Here is a 17509-nt window from a genome sequence, read left to right as displayed (position 1 = left end):
CCCAGACCGTGTGGACCCAGACCGTGAGACCCAGACCGTGAGACCCAGACCGTGAGACCCAGACCGCGAGACCCAGACCGTGAGACCCAGACCATGTAGACCCAGACCGCGTAGACCCAGACCGCGTAGACCCAGACCGCGTAGACCCAGACCGTGTAGACCCAGACCGTGTAGACCCAGACCGCGTAGACCCAGACCGCGTAGACCCAGACCATGTAGACCCAGACCATGTGGACCCAGACCGTGTAGACCCAGACCGTGTGGACCCAGACCGTGTAGACCCAGACCGTGTAGACCCAGACCGTGTAGACCCAGACCGTGTGGACCCAGACCGTGTAGACCCAGACCATGTAGACCCAGACCATGTGGACCCAGACCGTGTAGACCCAGACCGTGTGGACCCAGACCGTGTAGACCCAGACCGTGTAGACCCAGACCGTGTGGACCCAGACCGCGTGGACCCAGACCGTGTAGACCCAGACCGTGTAGACCCAGACCGTGTGGACCCAGACCTCGTGGACCCAGACCGCGTAGACCCAGACCGCGTAGACCCAGACCGCGTGGACCCAGACCATGTAGACCCAGACCGTGTAGACCCAGACCGTGTGGACCCAGACCGTGTAGACCCAGACCGTGTAGACCCAGACCGTGTAGACCCAGACCGTGTAGACCCAGACCGTGTAGACCCAGACCGTGTGGACCCAGACCTCGTGGACCCAGACCGTGTGGACCCAGACCGTGTGGACCCAGACCGTGTGGACCCAGACCGTGTAGACCCAGACCGTGGGACCCAGACCGTGGACCCAGACCGTGTGGACCCAGACCGTGTGGACCCAGACCGTGTAGACCCAGACCTCGTGGACCCAGACCTCGTGGACCCAGACCTCGTGGACCCAGACCGTGTAGACCCAGACCGTGTGGACCCAGACCGTGTGGACCCAGACCGTGTAGACCCAGACCGTGTGGACCCAGACCGTGTGGACCCAGACCTCGTGGACCCAGACCTCGTGGACCCAGACCGTGTGGACCCAGACCGTGTAGACCCAGACCGTGTGGACCCAGACCGTGTGGACCCAGACCGTGTGGACCCAGACCGTGGACCCAGACCGTGGACCCAGACCTGTGGACCCAGACCGTAGACCCAGACCGTGGACCCAGACCGTGGACCCAGACCGTGGACCCAGACCGTGGGACCCAGACCGTGGGACCCAGACCGTGTGACCCAGACCGTGGTGGACCCAGACCTCGTGGACCCAGACCTCGTGGACCCAGACCGTGTGGACCCAGACCGTGTAGACCCAGACCGTGTGGACCCAGACCGTGTGGACCCAGACCGTGTAGACCCAGACCGTGTGGACCCAGACCGTGTGGACCCAGACCGTAGACCCAGACCGTAGACCCAGACCGTGTAGACCCAGACCGTGTAGACCCAGACCTCGTGGACCCAGACCGTGTAGACCCAGACCGTGTAGACCCAGACCGTGTGGACCCAGACCGTGTAGACCCAGACCTCGTGGACCCAGACCGTGTAGACCCAGACCGTGTAGACCCAGACCGTGTAGACCCAGACCGCGTAGACCCAGACCGTAGACCCAGACCGTGTGGACCCAGACCGTGTAGACCCAGACCGTGTGGACCCAGACCGTGTAGACCCAGACCGTGTAGACCCAGACCTCGTGGACCCAGACCGTGTAGACCCAGACCGTGTAGACCCAGACCGTGTAGACCCAGACCTCGTGGACCCAGACCGCGTAGACCCAGACCGTGTAGACCCAGACCGCGTAGACCCAGACCGTAGGACCCAGACCGTGGACCCAGACCGTGACCCAGACCTCGTGGACCCAGACCGTGGACCCAGACCGTGGGACCCAGACCGTGGACCCAGACCGTGTGGACCCAGACCGTGTGGACCCAGACCGTGTGGACCCAGACCTCGTGGACCCAGACCGTGTGGACCCAGACCGTGTGGACCCAGACCTCGTGGACCCAGACCGTGTAGACCCAGACCGTGTAGACCCAGACCGTGTGGACCCAGACCTCGTGGACCCAGACCGTGTGGACCCAGACCGTGTGGACCCAGACCGTGTGGACCCAGACCGTGGACCCAGACCGTGTGGACCCAGACCTCGTGGACCCAGACCGTGTGGACCCAGACCGTGACCCGCTTGTGTTCTGCAGGAGACCTGGAGCGGATCGTGAACCTGCTGCTGTCGCTCTGCAGCCGGCGGTCGAGGATCCACAGATCTCTGCTGGCTCTGGAGAGAGAGGAGCCCACGATGGAGGACCCGGCAGGAGAGAGGGTGAGGCGTGTCAGGCTCCTCCCACCGGTCTGCTCAGCCTGACCACCAGGGGGCTCCTCTGGTTGTATAGAAGTCTATGCTTCATGTGTTAAATCTGCATTATCTCTCCTGGCCACCAGGGGGCGACTCCTCTGGTTGTATAGAAGTCTATGCTTCATGTGTTAAAGCTGCATTCTCTCTCCTGACCACCAGGGGGCTCCTCTGGTTGTATAGAAGTCTATGCTTCATATTCAAAGCTGCATTCTCTCTCCTGACCACCAGGGGGCTCTGGTTGTATAGAAGTCTCTATAATGACTTCTCTCTTTGTGTCTCAGTGATAAACAGCACTGTGTAAACAACATGTTGACTCCTCCCCTTCAGGAGTCCCTCCTTCACAAGCGCTCTCTCCTTCTCGGACAAACCGAAGACGCCCGGGAGCTGAAGGAGACCCTGGTCCGCCGGCAGCTGGCGGTCCACGGCATCCTGTCCGGCTACCTCGCCGAGCCTCAGCTCCAGGACTACCGGCGCCTCGTCGCCGCCACGCCGGCGCTGCTGATCCGCCAGCGGCGAGTCGACGACCTCATCCGTCAGGGGGAGGAGCAACTGGCCGGTCTGGCCGAGAGTCTGGCGCACGAGCCGGCGGAGGCCCGCGGTCGGTGGAGGGCGTGTCCGTACTCCTCGGGCCCCGCCCACTGCCCGCCCTCTTTGATTCCAGGCCCCGCTGTGACGTCGCTGTGAGTGGCAGCGGAGACGAGACGATTGGCTCCCAGGGCGGCGCTCTGAAGGAGCTGCAGACTCCTCCCCCTGCGCCTCATGATTCACTCAACACCACGCCACCGACCTGAAAGGGGACTTCAGCAAAAGGACAATTCATTTCTCTAGTTTTCCACCTTTTGTCATGTTTGAAATACAACTTTCTAAACTACTTTTCTGAATATCCCTCTCCGTAAAGACGAAAGCAGCGATTAGAAGCTGTGAGTGTAAAGTTCTACTTCCTGCTTCCTCTTTAGAGGCTCAGTAGAAGGTGCCACAGTGCTGGTGCTCAGGGCTCAGACAGGAAGTAGAGGAAAGACTGGGAGGAAGTCATCACTCTGGAGTTGTCTTTGGCCCTGACGGTGCCTTTAGGGACCTCCGACATTCAGAAATACATCGTCATGACAAGACGAGACAGAATGTCATCTTTAGAATATTATCTGGTCAAAGATAAAATGTTAACTTCATCAACACCAACATTAGAGGAACTGTTTCTGATGTACTGCGAGCAAAAGAATCCAAAACTCAGAGCGCAGAGATCCTGAGGATGAAGTGTCACGTGACACTGTCACATGACACTAACAATAGTCACATGACACTAACAATACTGTCACATGTCACATGACACTGTCACAATAGTCACATGACACTAACAATACTGTCACATGACAGTCACATGACACTGTCACATGACACAGTCACATGACACTCACATGACAGTCACATGACACTGTCACATGACACAGTCACATGACACTCACATGACACAGTCACATGACACAGTCACATGACACTGTCACATGACACTCACATGACACTGTCACATGACACTGTCACATGACACTGTCACATGACACTCACATGACACTGTCACATGACACAGTCACATGACACAGTCACATGACACAGTCACATGACACTGTCACATGACACTGTCACATGACACTCACATGACACTCACGCGTGAGTGCAGTGCGTCATGTGCCGCACTGTGACTGTGCTGCGTGACAGTGTCATGTGACTGTGTCATGTGACAGTGTCATGTGAGTGTCACGTGACATGTGAGTGTCATGTGACTGTGTCATGTGAGTGTCATGTGACAGTGTCGTGTGATGTGACTGTCATGTGAGTGTCATGTGACAGTGTCATGTGACAGTGTCATGTGAGTGTGATGTGACTGTGTCATGTGAGTGTCATGTGACTGTGTCATGTGAGTGTCATGTGACAGTGTCATGTGACTGTGTCATGTGACAGTGTCATGTGTCATGTGAGTGTGATGTGACTGTGTCATGTGACAGTGTCATGTGAGTCATGTGACAGTGTCATGTGAGTGTCATGTGACAGTGTCATGTGAGTGTCATGTGACAGTGTCATGTGACAGTGTCATGTGAGTGTCATGTGACAGTGTCATGTGAGTGTGATGTGACAGTGTCATGTGAGTGTCATGTGACAGTGTCATGTGAGTGTCATGTGACAGTGTCATGTGAGTGTCATGTGACAGTGTCATGTGACAGTGTCATGTGAGTGTGATGTGACTGTGTCATGTGAGTGTCATGTGACAGTGTCATGTGAGTGTGATGTGACTGTGTCATGTGACTGTGTCATGTGACAGTGTAATGTGAGTGTGATGTGACTGTGTCATGTGAGTGTCATGTGACAGTGTCATGTGTCATGTGAGTGTGATGTGACTGTGTCATGTGACTGTGTCATGTGACAGTGTCATGTGAGTGTCATGTGACAGTGTCATGTGAGTGTGATGTGACTGTGTCATGTGACAGTGTCATGTGAGTGTCATGTGACAGTGTCATGTGAGTGTGATGTGACTGTGTCATGTGACTGTGTCATGTGACAGTGTCACACCATTGTCCTTTTATTGTCTTCCTTTCCCGTTGCAGCTTCACAGTTTCCCCTGATCATAAAGGTTCTTCTACTTGAGACGTTTCTCAGGACGAATCGCCTGCAGACGTGGTTTCATTTGCATTGAGACTTTGTTTGTTCCAGAGACCCATTGTTCTTTCTTCCCTTTGTTCAGAGGTTATTTTAAGGCCACAACCATCACTTTACTACTTCACTATCATTATACTCCTTATAAATAATCTCTCTGGTTAGCAGAAGTTTCATCTCAAAGCTTCAGGAACAACCAAACGCCTGAAAAACCAAACGATATTGAATGAAACTGGAACATGAAGCAGACGCTGCTGGATGTGCTGTGGGTCACTGGGGCGTGACAGAGGGTGGTGATGTCATCATGCTGTGGGTCACTGGGGCGTGACAGAGGGTGGTGATGTCATCATGCTGTGGGTCACTGGGGCGTGACAGAGGGTGGTCACTGGGCGTGACAGATGGTGGTGATGTCATCATGCTGTGGGTCACTGGGGCGTGACAGAGGGTGGTGATGTCATCATGCTGTGGGTCACTGGGGCGTGACAGAGGGTGGTGATGTCATCATGGTGAATGCTTTGGATTCAGATCGAGTTCCAGGTTTTGCATCTTGATAGAACCTTGATGAGACCTTCCCGTGACGTTTGAACTCTGAAGCTCAAGTTTGTAACTTTATGACTTTCTCGTGATGACGTCACCGTGACCCTGATGACATCACTGTGACCCTGATGACATCACTGTGACCCTGATGACATCACTATATGACCCTGATGACATCACTGTGACCCTGATGACATCACTATATGACCCTGATGACATCACTGTGTGACCCTGATGACATCACTATATGACCCTGATGACATCACTGTGTGACCCTGATGACATCACTATATGACCCTGATGACATCACTGTGACCCTGATGACATCACTGTGTGACCCTGATGACATCACTATATGACCCTGATGACATCACTATGTGACCCTGATGACATCACTGTGTGACCCTGATGACATCACTATATGACCCTGATGACATCACTGTGACCCTGATGACATCACTATGTGACCCTGATGACATCACTGTGTGACCCTGATGACATCACTGTGTGACCCTGATGACATCACTGTGACCCTGATGACATCACTGTGTGACCCTGATGACATCACTATATGACCCTGATGACATCACTGTGACCCTGATGACATCACTGTGACCCTGATGACATCTCTATATGACCCTGATGACATCACTATGTGACCCTGATGACATCACTGTGTGACCCTGATGACATCACTATATGACCCTGATGACATCACTATGTGACCCTGATGACATCACTGTGTGACCCTGATGACATCACTGTGTGACCCTGATGACATCACTGACATCGTTCTCCTCCGGTCTCCACGGTAGGCGTGGTGCTCATGACGAGTAAACTTCATCTTCACCGTGAGCCCCAACAGTCTGGTTGTTAGTGGTGATGAGGGGCGTGTTCTCCCTGTGGTCATGAGGAGTATAACACACCTGAGCAGTCATGACATCACTAGAGCAGCACCTGTGAGGTGAGGTCCGCCTGGCGAGCGAGACGCAGCACACAACACCGACACAAGAGAGGAAGTTATGACCACATGCAAGTTGTATTAAACCTCTTGCTGTGACACAATGTCCCCTCTGGGTTGCCGTAGCAACACAGTGTCCAAGAGAACAGACTCTTTACGTGGTGATGACCCCAGAGCAACGCCGTCTTCACAGACCACTTCACAGACCACTTCACACACCCTGATCCCTGAGCAGTCAAACAACACATCTTTACGCACTAGAGCTAGAATAATTAATTAATTAATAACTGCATAAATAAATAATTTAAAGTTTTTCTTGAATAAATGTTACTTTCTTGATTCTTGTTGTTCTGAGTTATATATAAATATATATATATATACATAAACAAAAATAATATATATACACTACCGTTCAAAAGTTTGGGATCACTTAGAAATGACTTTATTTTTCAAAGAAAAGCACTGTTTTTTCAATAAAGATAACATTAAATTAATCAGAAATACACTCTCTACATTGTTAATGTGGTAAATGACTATTCTAGGTGGAAACGTCTGGTTTCTAATGACATATCTCCAGAGGTGTATAGAGGCCCATTTCATCATCACTCCAGTGTTCTAATGGTACATTGTGTTTGCTAATCGCCTTAGAAGACTAATGTCTGATTAGAAAACCCATGCAATTATGTTAGCACAGCTGAAAACAGTTATGCTGGTGATATAAGCTATACAACTGGCCTTCCTTTGAGCTTGAAGTTTGTAGAACAAAATTAATATTTCAAATATTAATCATTATTTCTAACCTTGTCAATGTCTTGACTATATTTTATATTCATTTGATAAATAAAAGTGTGATTTTTCATGGAAGACACGAAATTGTCTGGGTGATCCCAAACTTTTGAACGGTAGTGTATATGTATATATATAGATATATACTAAAAAAATATAATATAAATAAATATATATATATACATACACAGTCAATGTCACTCCACATCCGGGTACCCTGCAGGAATGCAGCAGGTAGTTGAATACCTGAGGTGGGCGGGGCTTCGCTGCCCTGACAGAGCAACCTTTGAGCCCCGCAGAGGAAGCGGGAGGCGCGCCATGGCCGCGGACTGCTCCCAGGACGCGCTGCTGCTCTTCCTCCAGAGCTCCGGCGGCTCCGTGAAGAACTCCGACCTGCTGCTGCACTTCCGGGGCTTCATCCGGGACCACGCGGACCGGGACCGCAACCGGGAGCGCTTCAAGCAATTCGTGAACTCCGTCGCCACCGTGAGACAGGTCGACGGCGTGTCTCACGTCTTCCTCAGGAAGAAGTTCAAAGCATACGTCGGTGGCGGGGACCGGGTCTGCGCGGGTCCGAGTCCGCTTCCCGCCGGGAGGAACGCGGAGCCCTCCCCGGCGGGGAACGCTGGGAAAGCTCTGCAGAAACCTCAGCGGAGGGCGGTGACTCCGCCCGCCCCGCCGGGAGACACCGCCGCCAAAACAATCCTACCTGCGGCTGGGATCCTGCTCAACAACAACAACAACAACAACAACGGGGCCACCAGTCTGAGACCAGGACGGGTAACAAGTGGACCCCCATGTAGACCGGCAGCAGCAGCTCAGGGGGTGAGTCAGGTCCCAAAGAAGACCCCCAGACCGCCTGAGCCCCCCGACTTGGATCAGGGCCCTGGAGGGGGTCAGCACAGGGGGGGCGCTGGTCTGCCCCCGGGGGCCACACCTGGAGAGGTCAGTCGCTATGGAGATACCAGACCCCAGGTCCAGGTCCCCGAAGCCCCCAGAAGGGGGGAGACCTGCCTGCAGCCTCAGGGGCCTCCTCTTCAACTGGGACCTCCTCTTCACCAGGGACCTCCAATTCAACTGGGACCTCCTCTTCATCAGGGGCCTCCTCTTCACCAGGGACCTCCTCTTCAACTGGGACCTCCTCTTCATCAGGGGCCTCCTCTTCATCACTTCATCGATCTTGAGCCGCCGCGGCGCTTCAGGCACCGGCCGAGCTACAAGTCTGCCGTCTCTTATGATGAAGATGGGGAGGAGGAGGAGGAGGTCCAGAGGAGGCCGGATCCAGCAGGGCGGGCCTTCTCCGCCTCCTCGGCGCCTGTCGTAGATCCACATGTACCAAAGATTTTTGTTCAGGATTGGGAAACGGTGCCCCCTGGTGGGCGGGGCCAGAGCTCTCAGTCAGTGGCGGCGCTGAGGGGCCGGTGGGCCGGTCCAGGTCTGGAACCCGGGTCGCGTCCAGCGGAGTCCACCCGGCGCAGCCTTCCCCTGGAGGCGGAGCATCGGGAGGCGGGGCCTCGCGACGACGCCCACGCAGATCGCCGGTACTCTCATCCTGCAGGAGTCCAGTCGGGTCCAGACCGGGGGGGGTGGCCGTCCTCCAGCCACAGCTTCCTCTCCAGTGAGCGGCCCGGCTCCCCCGGAGGCCCGGGACGGAACTGCAACTCTGAAGACCTGCAGGCCAGAGCCGGTACGCGCCGCATTCTCATCAAATATAGTTCAAGCTGTTATTTTCCCACAACCTACCTGATCAAAGACCAATCAGTAGACAGCCTGATAACCTAGAAACCTAGAAGACATATAGACATCTAGAAGACACCTAGAAGACATCTAGACATCTAGACAAATATACAACTATACATCTAAAAGAGATCTAGACATATAGAAGACACCTAGATATCTAGAAGACATCTAGACAAATATACAACTATACATCAAGAAGAGATCTAGATATGTAGAAGAGATCTAGACACCTAGACTTCTAGACATCTAGAAGACATGGAGAAGATATCTAGACATGTAGAAGACATCTAGACATCTAGAAGACACCTAGACATCTAGACATGTAGAAGACATCTAGAAGACACCTAGACATCTAGACATGTAGAAGACATCTAGACCAATCATCCTGGAGAGGGATCCTCCTCTGTTGCTCTCCTGACGGTTTCTTCCCTTTTTTTCCCCCTGAAGGGTTATTTGGGAGTTTTTCCTGATCCGATGTGAGGTTTTGGGGCAGGGATGTCTATGCACTCCGAGACTAATTTGTAATTTGTGAAATTGGGCTATACAAATAAACTGAATTGAATTGAATCAGTAAACAAGCTGAACATGTTAAAGTTTAGAGCACATAATAATACCACTTCTAATATTAGAGCTGCGCTTTGTCTCCTTACCCGTCCACAGTGGGGGCGGAGGGCGGGTCTCAGATCCAGGACGCCATCCAGCGAGCTCAAAGGATGAAGTCGGAGAAGCAAGATGACCACGGTGACCATGACGACCAGGAGGCCACGGGCCGTCTCCACGGCGACCAGTACTCCACGGTGCCGTGGCACCTCTCCACAGGTAGAGCTCTGTTCCACAGGACGGGTCGTTGTGAGCGACCCGTCCTGACCCACTTGACCCCGACAGGTGATCTCCACGACCGGGAGGGGGCAGAGTCGAGCGAGGGCTCCACCTCCTCGCTGCCGAGGCCTCGCCCGGCCGCAGCCCGGCGGCTCAGCAGCCGCTTGAGGAGCCGGATGTGCCGCAGCCTGGGAACCGACCTGGACCAGCTCCTCCAGGAGGAGGCGCGGGCCGGTGGGGGCAGCGAGGCGGCGAGGCTAAACCGCCTGCACCTGATCTCCTCGTCGCTCAGCCTGCGCTACTACCTGTCCTCGTCCTCGCTGTCCTCCTGCTCCACGCCGCCTCGCTGCCACAGCCTCGCCGACCTGGACGAGGGGGCGGAGGGGAGACCGGGGAGGAGGAGCTCCCCCCTCTCCTCCCCCACCTCCCCCCCTGCTCCACACGAGGGCTCCAGTCGACAGGTGAGACACCTAGAAGACATCTAGAAGACACCTAGAAGACATCTAGACACCTATACATCTAGACACCTAGATACATAGACATCTAGAATACATCTAGACATCTAGATACCTATACATCTAGACATCTAGACACCTATACATCTAGACACCTATACATCTAGACACCTATACATCTAGACACCTAGATACATAGACATCTAGAATACATCTAGACATCTAGATACCTATACATCTAGACACCTATACATCTAGACACCTATACATCTAGACACCTAGATACATAGACATCTAGAATACATCTAGACATCTAGATACCTAGACATCTAGACATCTAGACACCTATACATCTAGACACCTATACATCTAGACACCTAGATACATAGACATCTAGAATACATCTAGACATCTAGATACCTATACATCTAGACACCTATACATCTAGACACCTATACATCTAGACACCTATACATCTAGACACCTACACATCTAGACACCTAGATACATAGACATCTAGAATACATCTAGACATCTAGATACCTAGACATCTAGACACCTATACATCTAGACACCTATACATCTAGACACCTATACATCTAGACACCTATACATCTAGACACCTAGATACCTAGACATCTAGAATACACCTAGACATCTAGACACCTATACATCTAGACACCTATACATCTAGACACCTATACATCTAGATACCTATACATCTAGACACCTATACATCTAGACATCTAGACACCTATACATCTAGACACCTAGACATCTAGACACCTATACATCTAGATACCTATACATCTAGACACCTATACATCTAGATACCTATACATCTAGACACCTAGACACCTATACATCTAGATACCTATACATCTAGACACCTATACATCTAGATACCTATACATCTAGACACCTATACATCTAGATACCTATACATCTAGACACCTATACATCTAGATACCTATACATCTAGACACCTAGACATCTAGACACCTAGACATCTAGACACCTATACATCTAGACACCTAGACATCTAGACTCCTAGACACCTATACATCTAGACACCTAGATACCTAGACATCTAGAATACATCTAGACATCTAGACACCTAGACATCTAGAGGTGGAGGTGTAAAATAGCAAAAGCTATAACCTAGTGCAATGCATCTTTTCTCTTCGGAGACTAATGTTTTTTTGTACGTTGTCCCTGAAATAAACTTCTAAAATAAAAAAATAAATAGACACCTAGACATCTAGAATACATCTAGACACCTAGACATCTAAACACCTAGATACCTAGACATCTAGACACCTAGATACCTATACACCTAGACATCTGGACATCTAGAATACATCTAGACACCTAGACATCTAGAATACACCTAGACACCTAGACATCTAGAATACATCTAGACATCTAGACACCTAGATACCTAGACATCTAGACACCTAGACATCTAGAATACATCTAGACATCTAGACACCTATACATCTAGATACCTATACATCTAGACACCTATACATCTAGATACCTATACATCTAGACACCTATACATCTAGACACCTATACATCTAGATACCTATACATCTAGACACATAGACATCTAGATACCTATACATCTAGACACCTAGACATCTAGATACCTAGACATCTAGATACCTATACATCTAGACACCTAGACATCTAGACTCCTAGACACCTATACATCTAGACACCTAGATACCTAGACATCTAGAATACATCTAGACACCTAGATACCGAGACATCTAGAATACATCTAGACATCTAGACACCTAGACATCTAGACACCTAGACATCTAGAATACATCTAGACACCTAGACATCTAGACACCTAGACATCTAGAATACACCTAGACATCTAGACACCTAGACATCTAGAATACACCTAGACATCTAGACACCTAGATACCTATACACCTACACATCTGGACATCTAGAATACATCTAGACACCTAGACATCTAGAATACACCTAGACATCTAGACACCTAGATACCTAGACACCTAGACATCTAGAATACATCTAGACACCTAGACATCTAGACACCTAGACATCTAGAATAAACCTAGACACCTAGACATCTAGAATACACCTAGACATCTAAACACCTAGATACCTAGACATCTAGACACCTAGATACCTATACACCTAGACATCTGGACACATAGACATCGATATACCTAGACACCTAGACATCTAGACACCTAGATACCTAGACATCGAGACACCTAGACATCTAGACACCTAGACATCTAGATACCTAGACACCTAGATATCTAGAATACATCTAGACATCTAGATACATAGACATCTAGATACCTATACATCTAGACATCTAGATACCTAGACATCTAGACACCTAGACATCTAGATACCTATACATCTAGACACCTAGACATCTAGACTCCTAGACACCTATACATCTAGACACCTAGATACCTAGACATCTAGAATACATCTAGACACCTAGATACCGAGACATCTAGAATACATCTAGACATCTAGACATCTAGACACCTAGACATCTAGAATACATCTAGACATCTAGACACCTAGACATCTAGAATACACCTAGACATCTAGAATACATCTAGACACCTAGACATCTAGACACCTAGATACCTAGACATCTAGAAGACATCTAAACACCTAGACATCTAGACACCTAGATACCTATACACCTAGACATCTGGACACCTAGACATCGATATATCTAGACACCTAGACATCTAGACACCTAGATACCTAGACATCGAGACACCTAGACATCTAAACACCTAGACATCTAGATACCTAGACACCTAGATATCTAGAATACATCTAGACATCTAGATACCTAGACACCTAGATATCTAGAAGACATCTAGACACCTAGACATCTAGAAGACATGTAGACATCTAGACACCTAGAAGCAGTCAGGTAATGGAGCCGGTTTGCTTCTCATCACATGTTTAGAGATGGATTAGTTTGTGGTTTATTTGTGTAACAGCAGACCTGCTGAGCTGTGAAGCCAAAACCATCGTCTCTGATTTCTTGCTTGAATAAAATCTGAAGCTTTAAAAGTTCTTTAAACTTCATGAAGCACATGCAGCGCCGCACAGGCTTCTGGGAAATACACTAGGCTCAGAATGTATTTGTCTTTTAATGGATCGAGGTCTGGGGGGTTTGAGTATTGTTCACACTTCATTTCCTGTATTCTAGGGAACATGTATGCACCAGTCTATGGCGCAACACCAAATTCAGACGCCAGGTGATGGTTAGAAACACTTATTTGGTTCGTATAGTGACTCTCATCATAAACTCCTCCCCCTTTCACCAGTCCCTGGTCCCCCTGGAGCCCCGGGAGCACGCCTGGCTGGTCAAGGGGGCGTCGGCGGCCTGGCCCGACATCTACACGCTGTTCAGAGAGGACTCGTCTCTGCTCAACAGGCCGGACTTCATCTCCGGCTTCACCGTGCTGCACTGGATCGCCAAGCACGGAGACCACCGCGTGCTCAACACCTTGTGGTACGTGTCCCGCACCTTATGGAACGTGACCCGCACCTTATGGAACGTGACCCGCACCTTATGGAACGTGTCCCGCACCTTATGGAACGTGTCCCGCACCTTATGGAACGTGACCCGCACCTTATGGAACGTGACCCGCACCTTATGGAACGTGACCCGCACCTTATGGAACGTGTCCCGCACCTTATGGAACGTGACCCGCACCTTATGGAACGTGTCGCGCACCTTATGGAACGTGACCCGCACCTTATGGAACGTGTCCCGCACCTTATGGAACGTGACCCGCACCTTATGGAACGTGTCGCGCACCTTGTGGTACGTGTCCCGCACCTTATGGAACGTGACCCGCACCTTATGGAACGTGTCCCGCACCTTATGGAACGTGACGCGCACCTTGTGGTACGTGTCCCGCACCTTGTGGTACGTGTCCCGCACCTTATGGAACGTGTCCCGCACCTTATGGAACGTGACGCGCACCTTGTGGTACGTGTCCCGCACCTTGTGGTACGTGTCCCGCACCTTATGGAACGTGTCCCGCACCTTATGGAACGTGTCCCGCACCTTATGGAACGTGACGCGCACCTTGTGGTACATGTCCCGCACCTTGTGGTACGTGTCCCGCACCTTATGGAACGTGTCCCGCACCTTATGGAACGTGACGCGCACCTTGTGGTACGTGTCCCGCACCTTGTGGTACGTGTCCCGCACCTTATGGAACGTGTCCCGCACCTTATGGAACGTGACCCGCACCTTATGGAACGTGTCGCGCACCTTGTGGTACGTGTCCCGCACCTTATGGAACGTGACCCGCACCTTATGAAACGTGTCCCGCACCTTATGGAACGTGACCCGCACCTTATGGAACGTGACCCGCACCTTATGGAACGTGTCCCGCACCTTATGGAACGTGACCCGCACCTTATGGAACGTGTCCCGCACCTTATGGAACGTGACCCGCACCTTATGGAACGTGTCCCGCACCTTATGGAACGTGACGCGCACCTTGTGGTACGTGTCCCGCACCTTATGGAACGTGACCCGCACCTTATGGAACGTGACCCGCACCTTATGGAACGTGTCGCGCACCTTGTGGTACGTGTCCCGCACCTTATGGAACGTGACCCGCACCTTATGAAACGTGTCCCGCACCTTATGGAACGTGACCCGCACCTTATGGAACGTGTCCCGCACCTTATGGAACGTGACCCGCACCTTATGGAACGTGTCCCGCACCTTATGGAACGTGACCCGCACCTTATGGAACGTGTCGCGCACCTTGTGGTACGTGTCCCGCACCTTATGGAACGTGACCCGCACCTTATGGAACGTGACCCGCACCTTATGGAACGTGTCCCGCACCATATGGAACGTGACCCGCACCTTATGGAACGTGTCCCGCACCTTATGGAACGTGTCCCGCACCTTATGGAACGTGACGCGCACCTTGTGGTACGTGTCCCGCACCTTATGGAACGTGACCCGCACCTTATGGAACGTGACCCGCACCTTATGGAACGTGACGCGCACCTTGTGGTACGTGTCCCGCACCTTATGGAACGTGACCCGCACCTTTATGGAAACGTGTCCCGCACCTTATGGAACGTGACCGCACCTTATGGAACGTGTCCGCACCTTATGGAACGTGACCGCACCTTATGGAACGTGTCCCGCACCTTATGGAACGTGACCCGCACCTTATGGAACGTGTCGCGCACCTTGTGGTACGTGTCCCGCACCTTATGGAACGTGACCCGCACCTTATGGAACGTGACCCGCACCTTATGGAACGTGTCGCGCACCTTGTGGTACGTGTCCCGCACCTTATGGAACCTCGTGTCCAGTGGGGGGGGGGGGGGTTGTCCTGAACCTGTCTGAGATTTCTGCAGCTTTAGGACAAACGGGTTTAGCTCTAAAGGTTCGCAGCTCTAAACAGTTAGCATGTTGCTAACAGTTAGCATGCTGCTAAAAGTTAGCATGTTGCGAACAGTTAGCATGTTGCTGAAAGTAAGGCTGCCAGGAAGTGATTAGTGTTGTTGTGCTGAAGGTAGAGACTCCGGTCTGTCCTCTGGGGACCACGACTACTGTCTGCCTCATGTCAGTCCAGTTGGTGATGTATGTAATTAGTTTTCATTGGTAAATATCGTAATGTTCTGTAAAAGAAGATGAACAGCGCGTCAGAACATCTCTTAAGTAAGTGACTGTTTCTCTGGCGGTTGCAGGTACGGAGTTCAGAAAGCTGGTTTGAGCTTCGACATGAACGCCAAGTCTTCGTGCGGCCACACGCCGCTGCACCTCGCCGCCATCCACGCCAACAACAACGTCACGCGGCTGCTGGTGACCAAGTTCAACGCGGACGTGAAGCTGCGGGACACGGCAGGAAAGAAGGCGTGGCAGTACCTGAGCGCCGCCGCGCCGACGGACATCCTCCAGCTGCTGGGAGCGCCGCCGCGTGCTGCCGGCGGCGGGCAGGCAGCACGCGGCGGAGAGACCCCCGGTGGACCGAACCTGGGCCAGTCGCCACGCCAGCAGCACCGGCGCCGCCGCCGCCATCATCTCTCCTTTGCTTCCTCGGGGGAGAAGCCGCTGACCATGACGGGCACCCAGAGGGTCAAGAGGTCGTCGTCCATCGCCGCGTTCCTCAAACACAAGTCGCTGCACCGCTTCCACGGACACCAGTCGGACTCGTCGGTCTGAGACTCTCTGAAGCCGGAGAGGTTTCCGACTGCCGGCCTGGAGGTTCACCTGGAGGTTCACCTGGAGGCCAAACTACCGCCGCGTTGAGAGGGACTGGCTTGTTGAGGGTTCATGTAGGACTGTAGTCCGGATCAAGGGGGACACCCTCTGCCCCGGCCTCATTGAGGACAGTCAGGAACAATACCCCGCGTCGCCATGGTTACCCAACGATTTGGCTAAATGTAAACAACCTATTCTAAGACGTCTGGCTTTTGAGTTTTGTAAGTTTGACCCGACTACGAGACGCCTTCAGTTAGAGGAAACCTCTCAGACGGGTCCAGGTTCTGACCCGCCCATGACCCCTAGATCAATCGGCATGCTATGTGCTACATGCTATGTTCTGCATGCTGCGTGCTACATGCTGTGTGCTGCATGCTACATGCTGTATGCTACATACTATGTGCTGCATGCTTCGTGCTGCATGCTACGTGCTACATGCTACAGTACGGTACAGTAGGCGTAGCCGTTCACCACAGGCTGTCCGTATTAAAGTGGAACAGGTTCTGCAGGATCCTGGTCTGACTGTTCAGGTTTGAGCACGTTTGTTTTGTGATGAAACTCGGTCTGAGTTGACCGGGATCCGGCCTCACTGAACACGGCGGCTCCTCCCTCACGTCAGACTCTGTTTCTCATGCTTCGTTCCTGTCGTGGATTAGCAGCCGTCACGTTGTCTTAGCTTAACTGAAACAACTGGCTCCTCCCCTTTAGCCCAAAAGTCTTGAGCTCAGGACGAATACCTGAACACCAGGGAACTGGTTCCTGTGCCAGAGCCTCCGGTTTCACGGGATGCCAAACAGAGAATGTGAGTGAAGCTGGTGGTCCTCTCCTTCTGGGGCCCTGACGCTGCGTTCTGCTTGTCATGATTGCTCTGGCGTTTCCTGTACTTTACTGTTTCTCCTGTATTGTTACACCACTGTATTAAACATGTTCACAGCTGGAGGTCCCCTGTCGTCTGAGGTGCGGT

General features: G+C 51.7%; 2 protein-coding genes across 6 annotated transcripts in view; both read left to right on the top strand.

Moving 5' to 3' along the window:
* shroom3 (shroom family member 3) overlaps positions 1-3205 on the top strand; it is a 55006-nt gene extending 51801 nt beyond the window's left edge. For all 5 annotated transcript variants that reach the window (XM_056432025.1, XM_056432024.1, XM_056432027.1 and 2 more), the window contains 2 exons: positions 2179-2300; positions 2661-3205. In XM_056432025.1, the coding sequence (XP_056288000.1) occupies positions 2179-2300; positions 2661-3017 (479 nt within the window). In that variant the 3' untranslated portion in view covers positions 3018-3205. The remainder of the gene's footprint in view (positions 1-2178; positions 2301-2660) is intronic.
* A 4248-nt stretch (positions 3206-7453) lies between these two features.
* On the top strand, positions 7454-17481 carry LOC130204969 (uncharacterized). Its single transcript, XM_056432029.1, has 5 exons — positions 7454-8947; positions 9661-9819; positions 9886-10280; positions 13625-13812; positions 16032-17481. Exons 1-5 carry the CDS (start codon positions 7486-7488, stop codon positions 16504-16506), a joined length of 2679 nt encoding a protein of 892 aa, XP_056288004.1. The 5' UTR covers positions 7454-7485; the 3' UTR covers positions 16507-17481.
* The last annotated feature ends 28 nt before the right edge of the window (positions 17482-17509 follow it).

This window comes from Pseudoliparis swirei, chromosome 15 (assembly GCF_029220125.1).
Source record: "Pseudoliparis swirei isolate HS2019 ecotype Mariana Trench chromosome 15, NWPU_hadal_v1, whole genome shotgun sequence".
Lineage (NCBI taxonomy): Eukaryota > Metazoa > Chordata > Actinopteri > Perciformes > Liparidae > Pseudoliparis > Pseudoliparis swirei.
Note: the sequence above shows the minus strand (reverse complement) of the source record. Positions and strands in the feature narration are given on the sequence as shown.

Coding starts and splice junctions, on each gene's coding strand:
- LOC130204969 (XM_056432029.1), top strand. CDS start 7,486: ATGCAGCAGGTAGTTGAATACCTGAGGTGGGCGGGGCTTCGCTGCCCT. Junction 8,948..9,660: donor AGACCTGCAGGCCAGAGCCG/GTACGCGCCGCA, acceptor ACCCGTCCACAG/TGGGGGCGGAGGGCGGGTCT. Junction 10,281..13,624: donor ACGAGGGCTCCAGTCGACAG/GTGAGACACCTA, acceptor CCCTTTCACCAG/TCCCTGGTCCCCCTGGAGCC.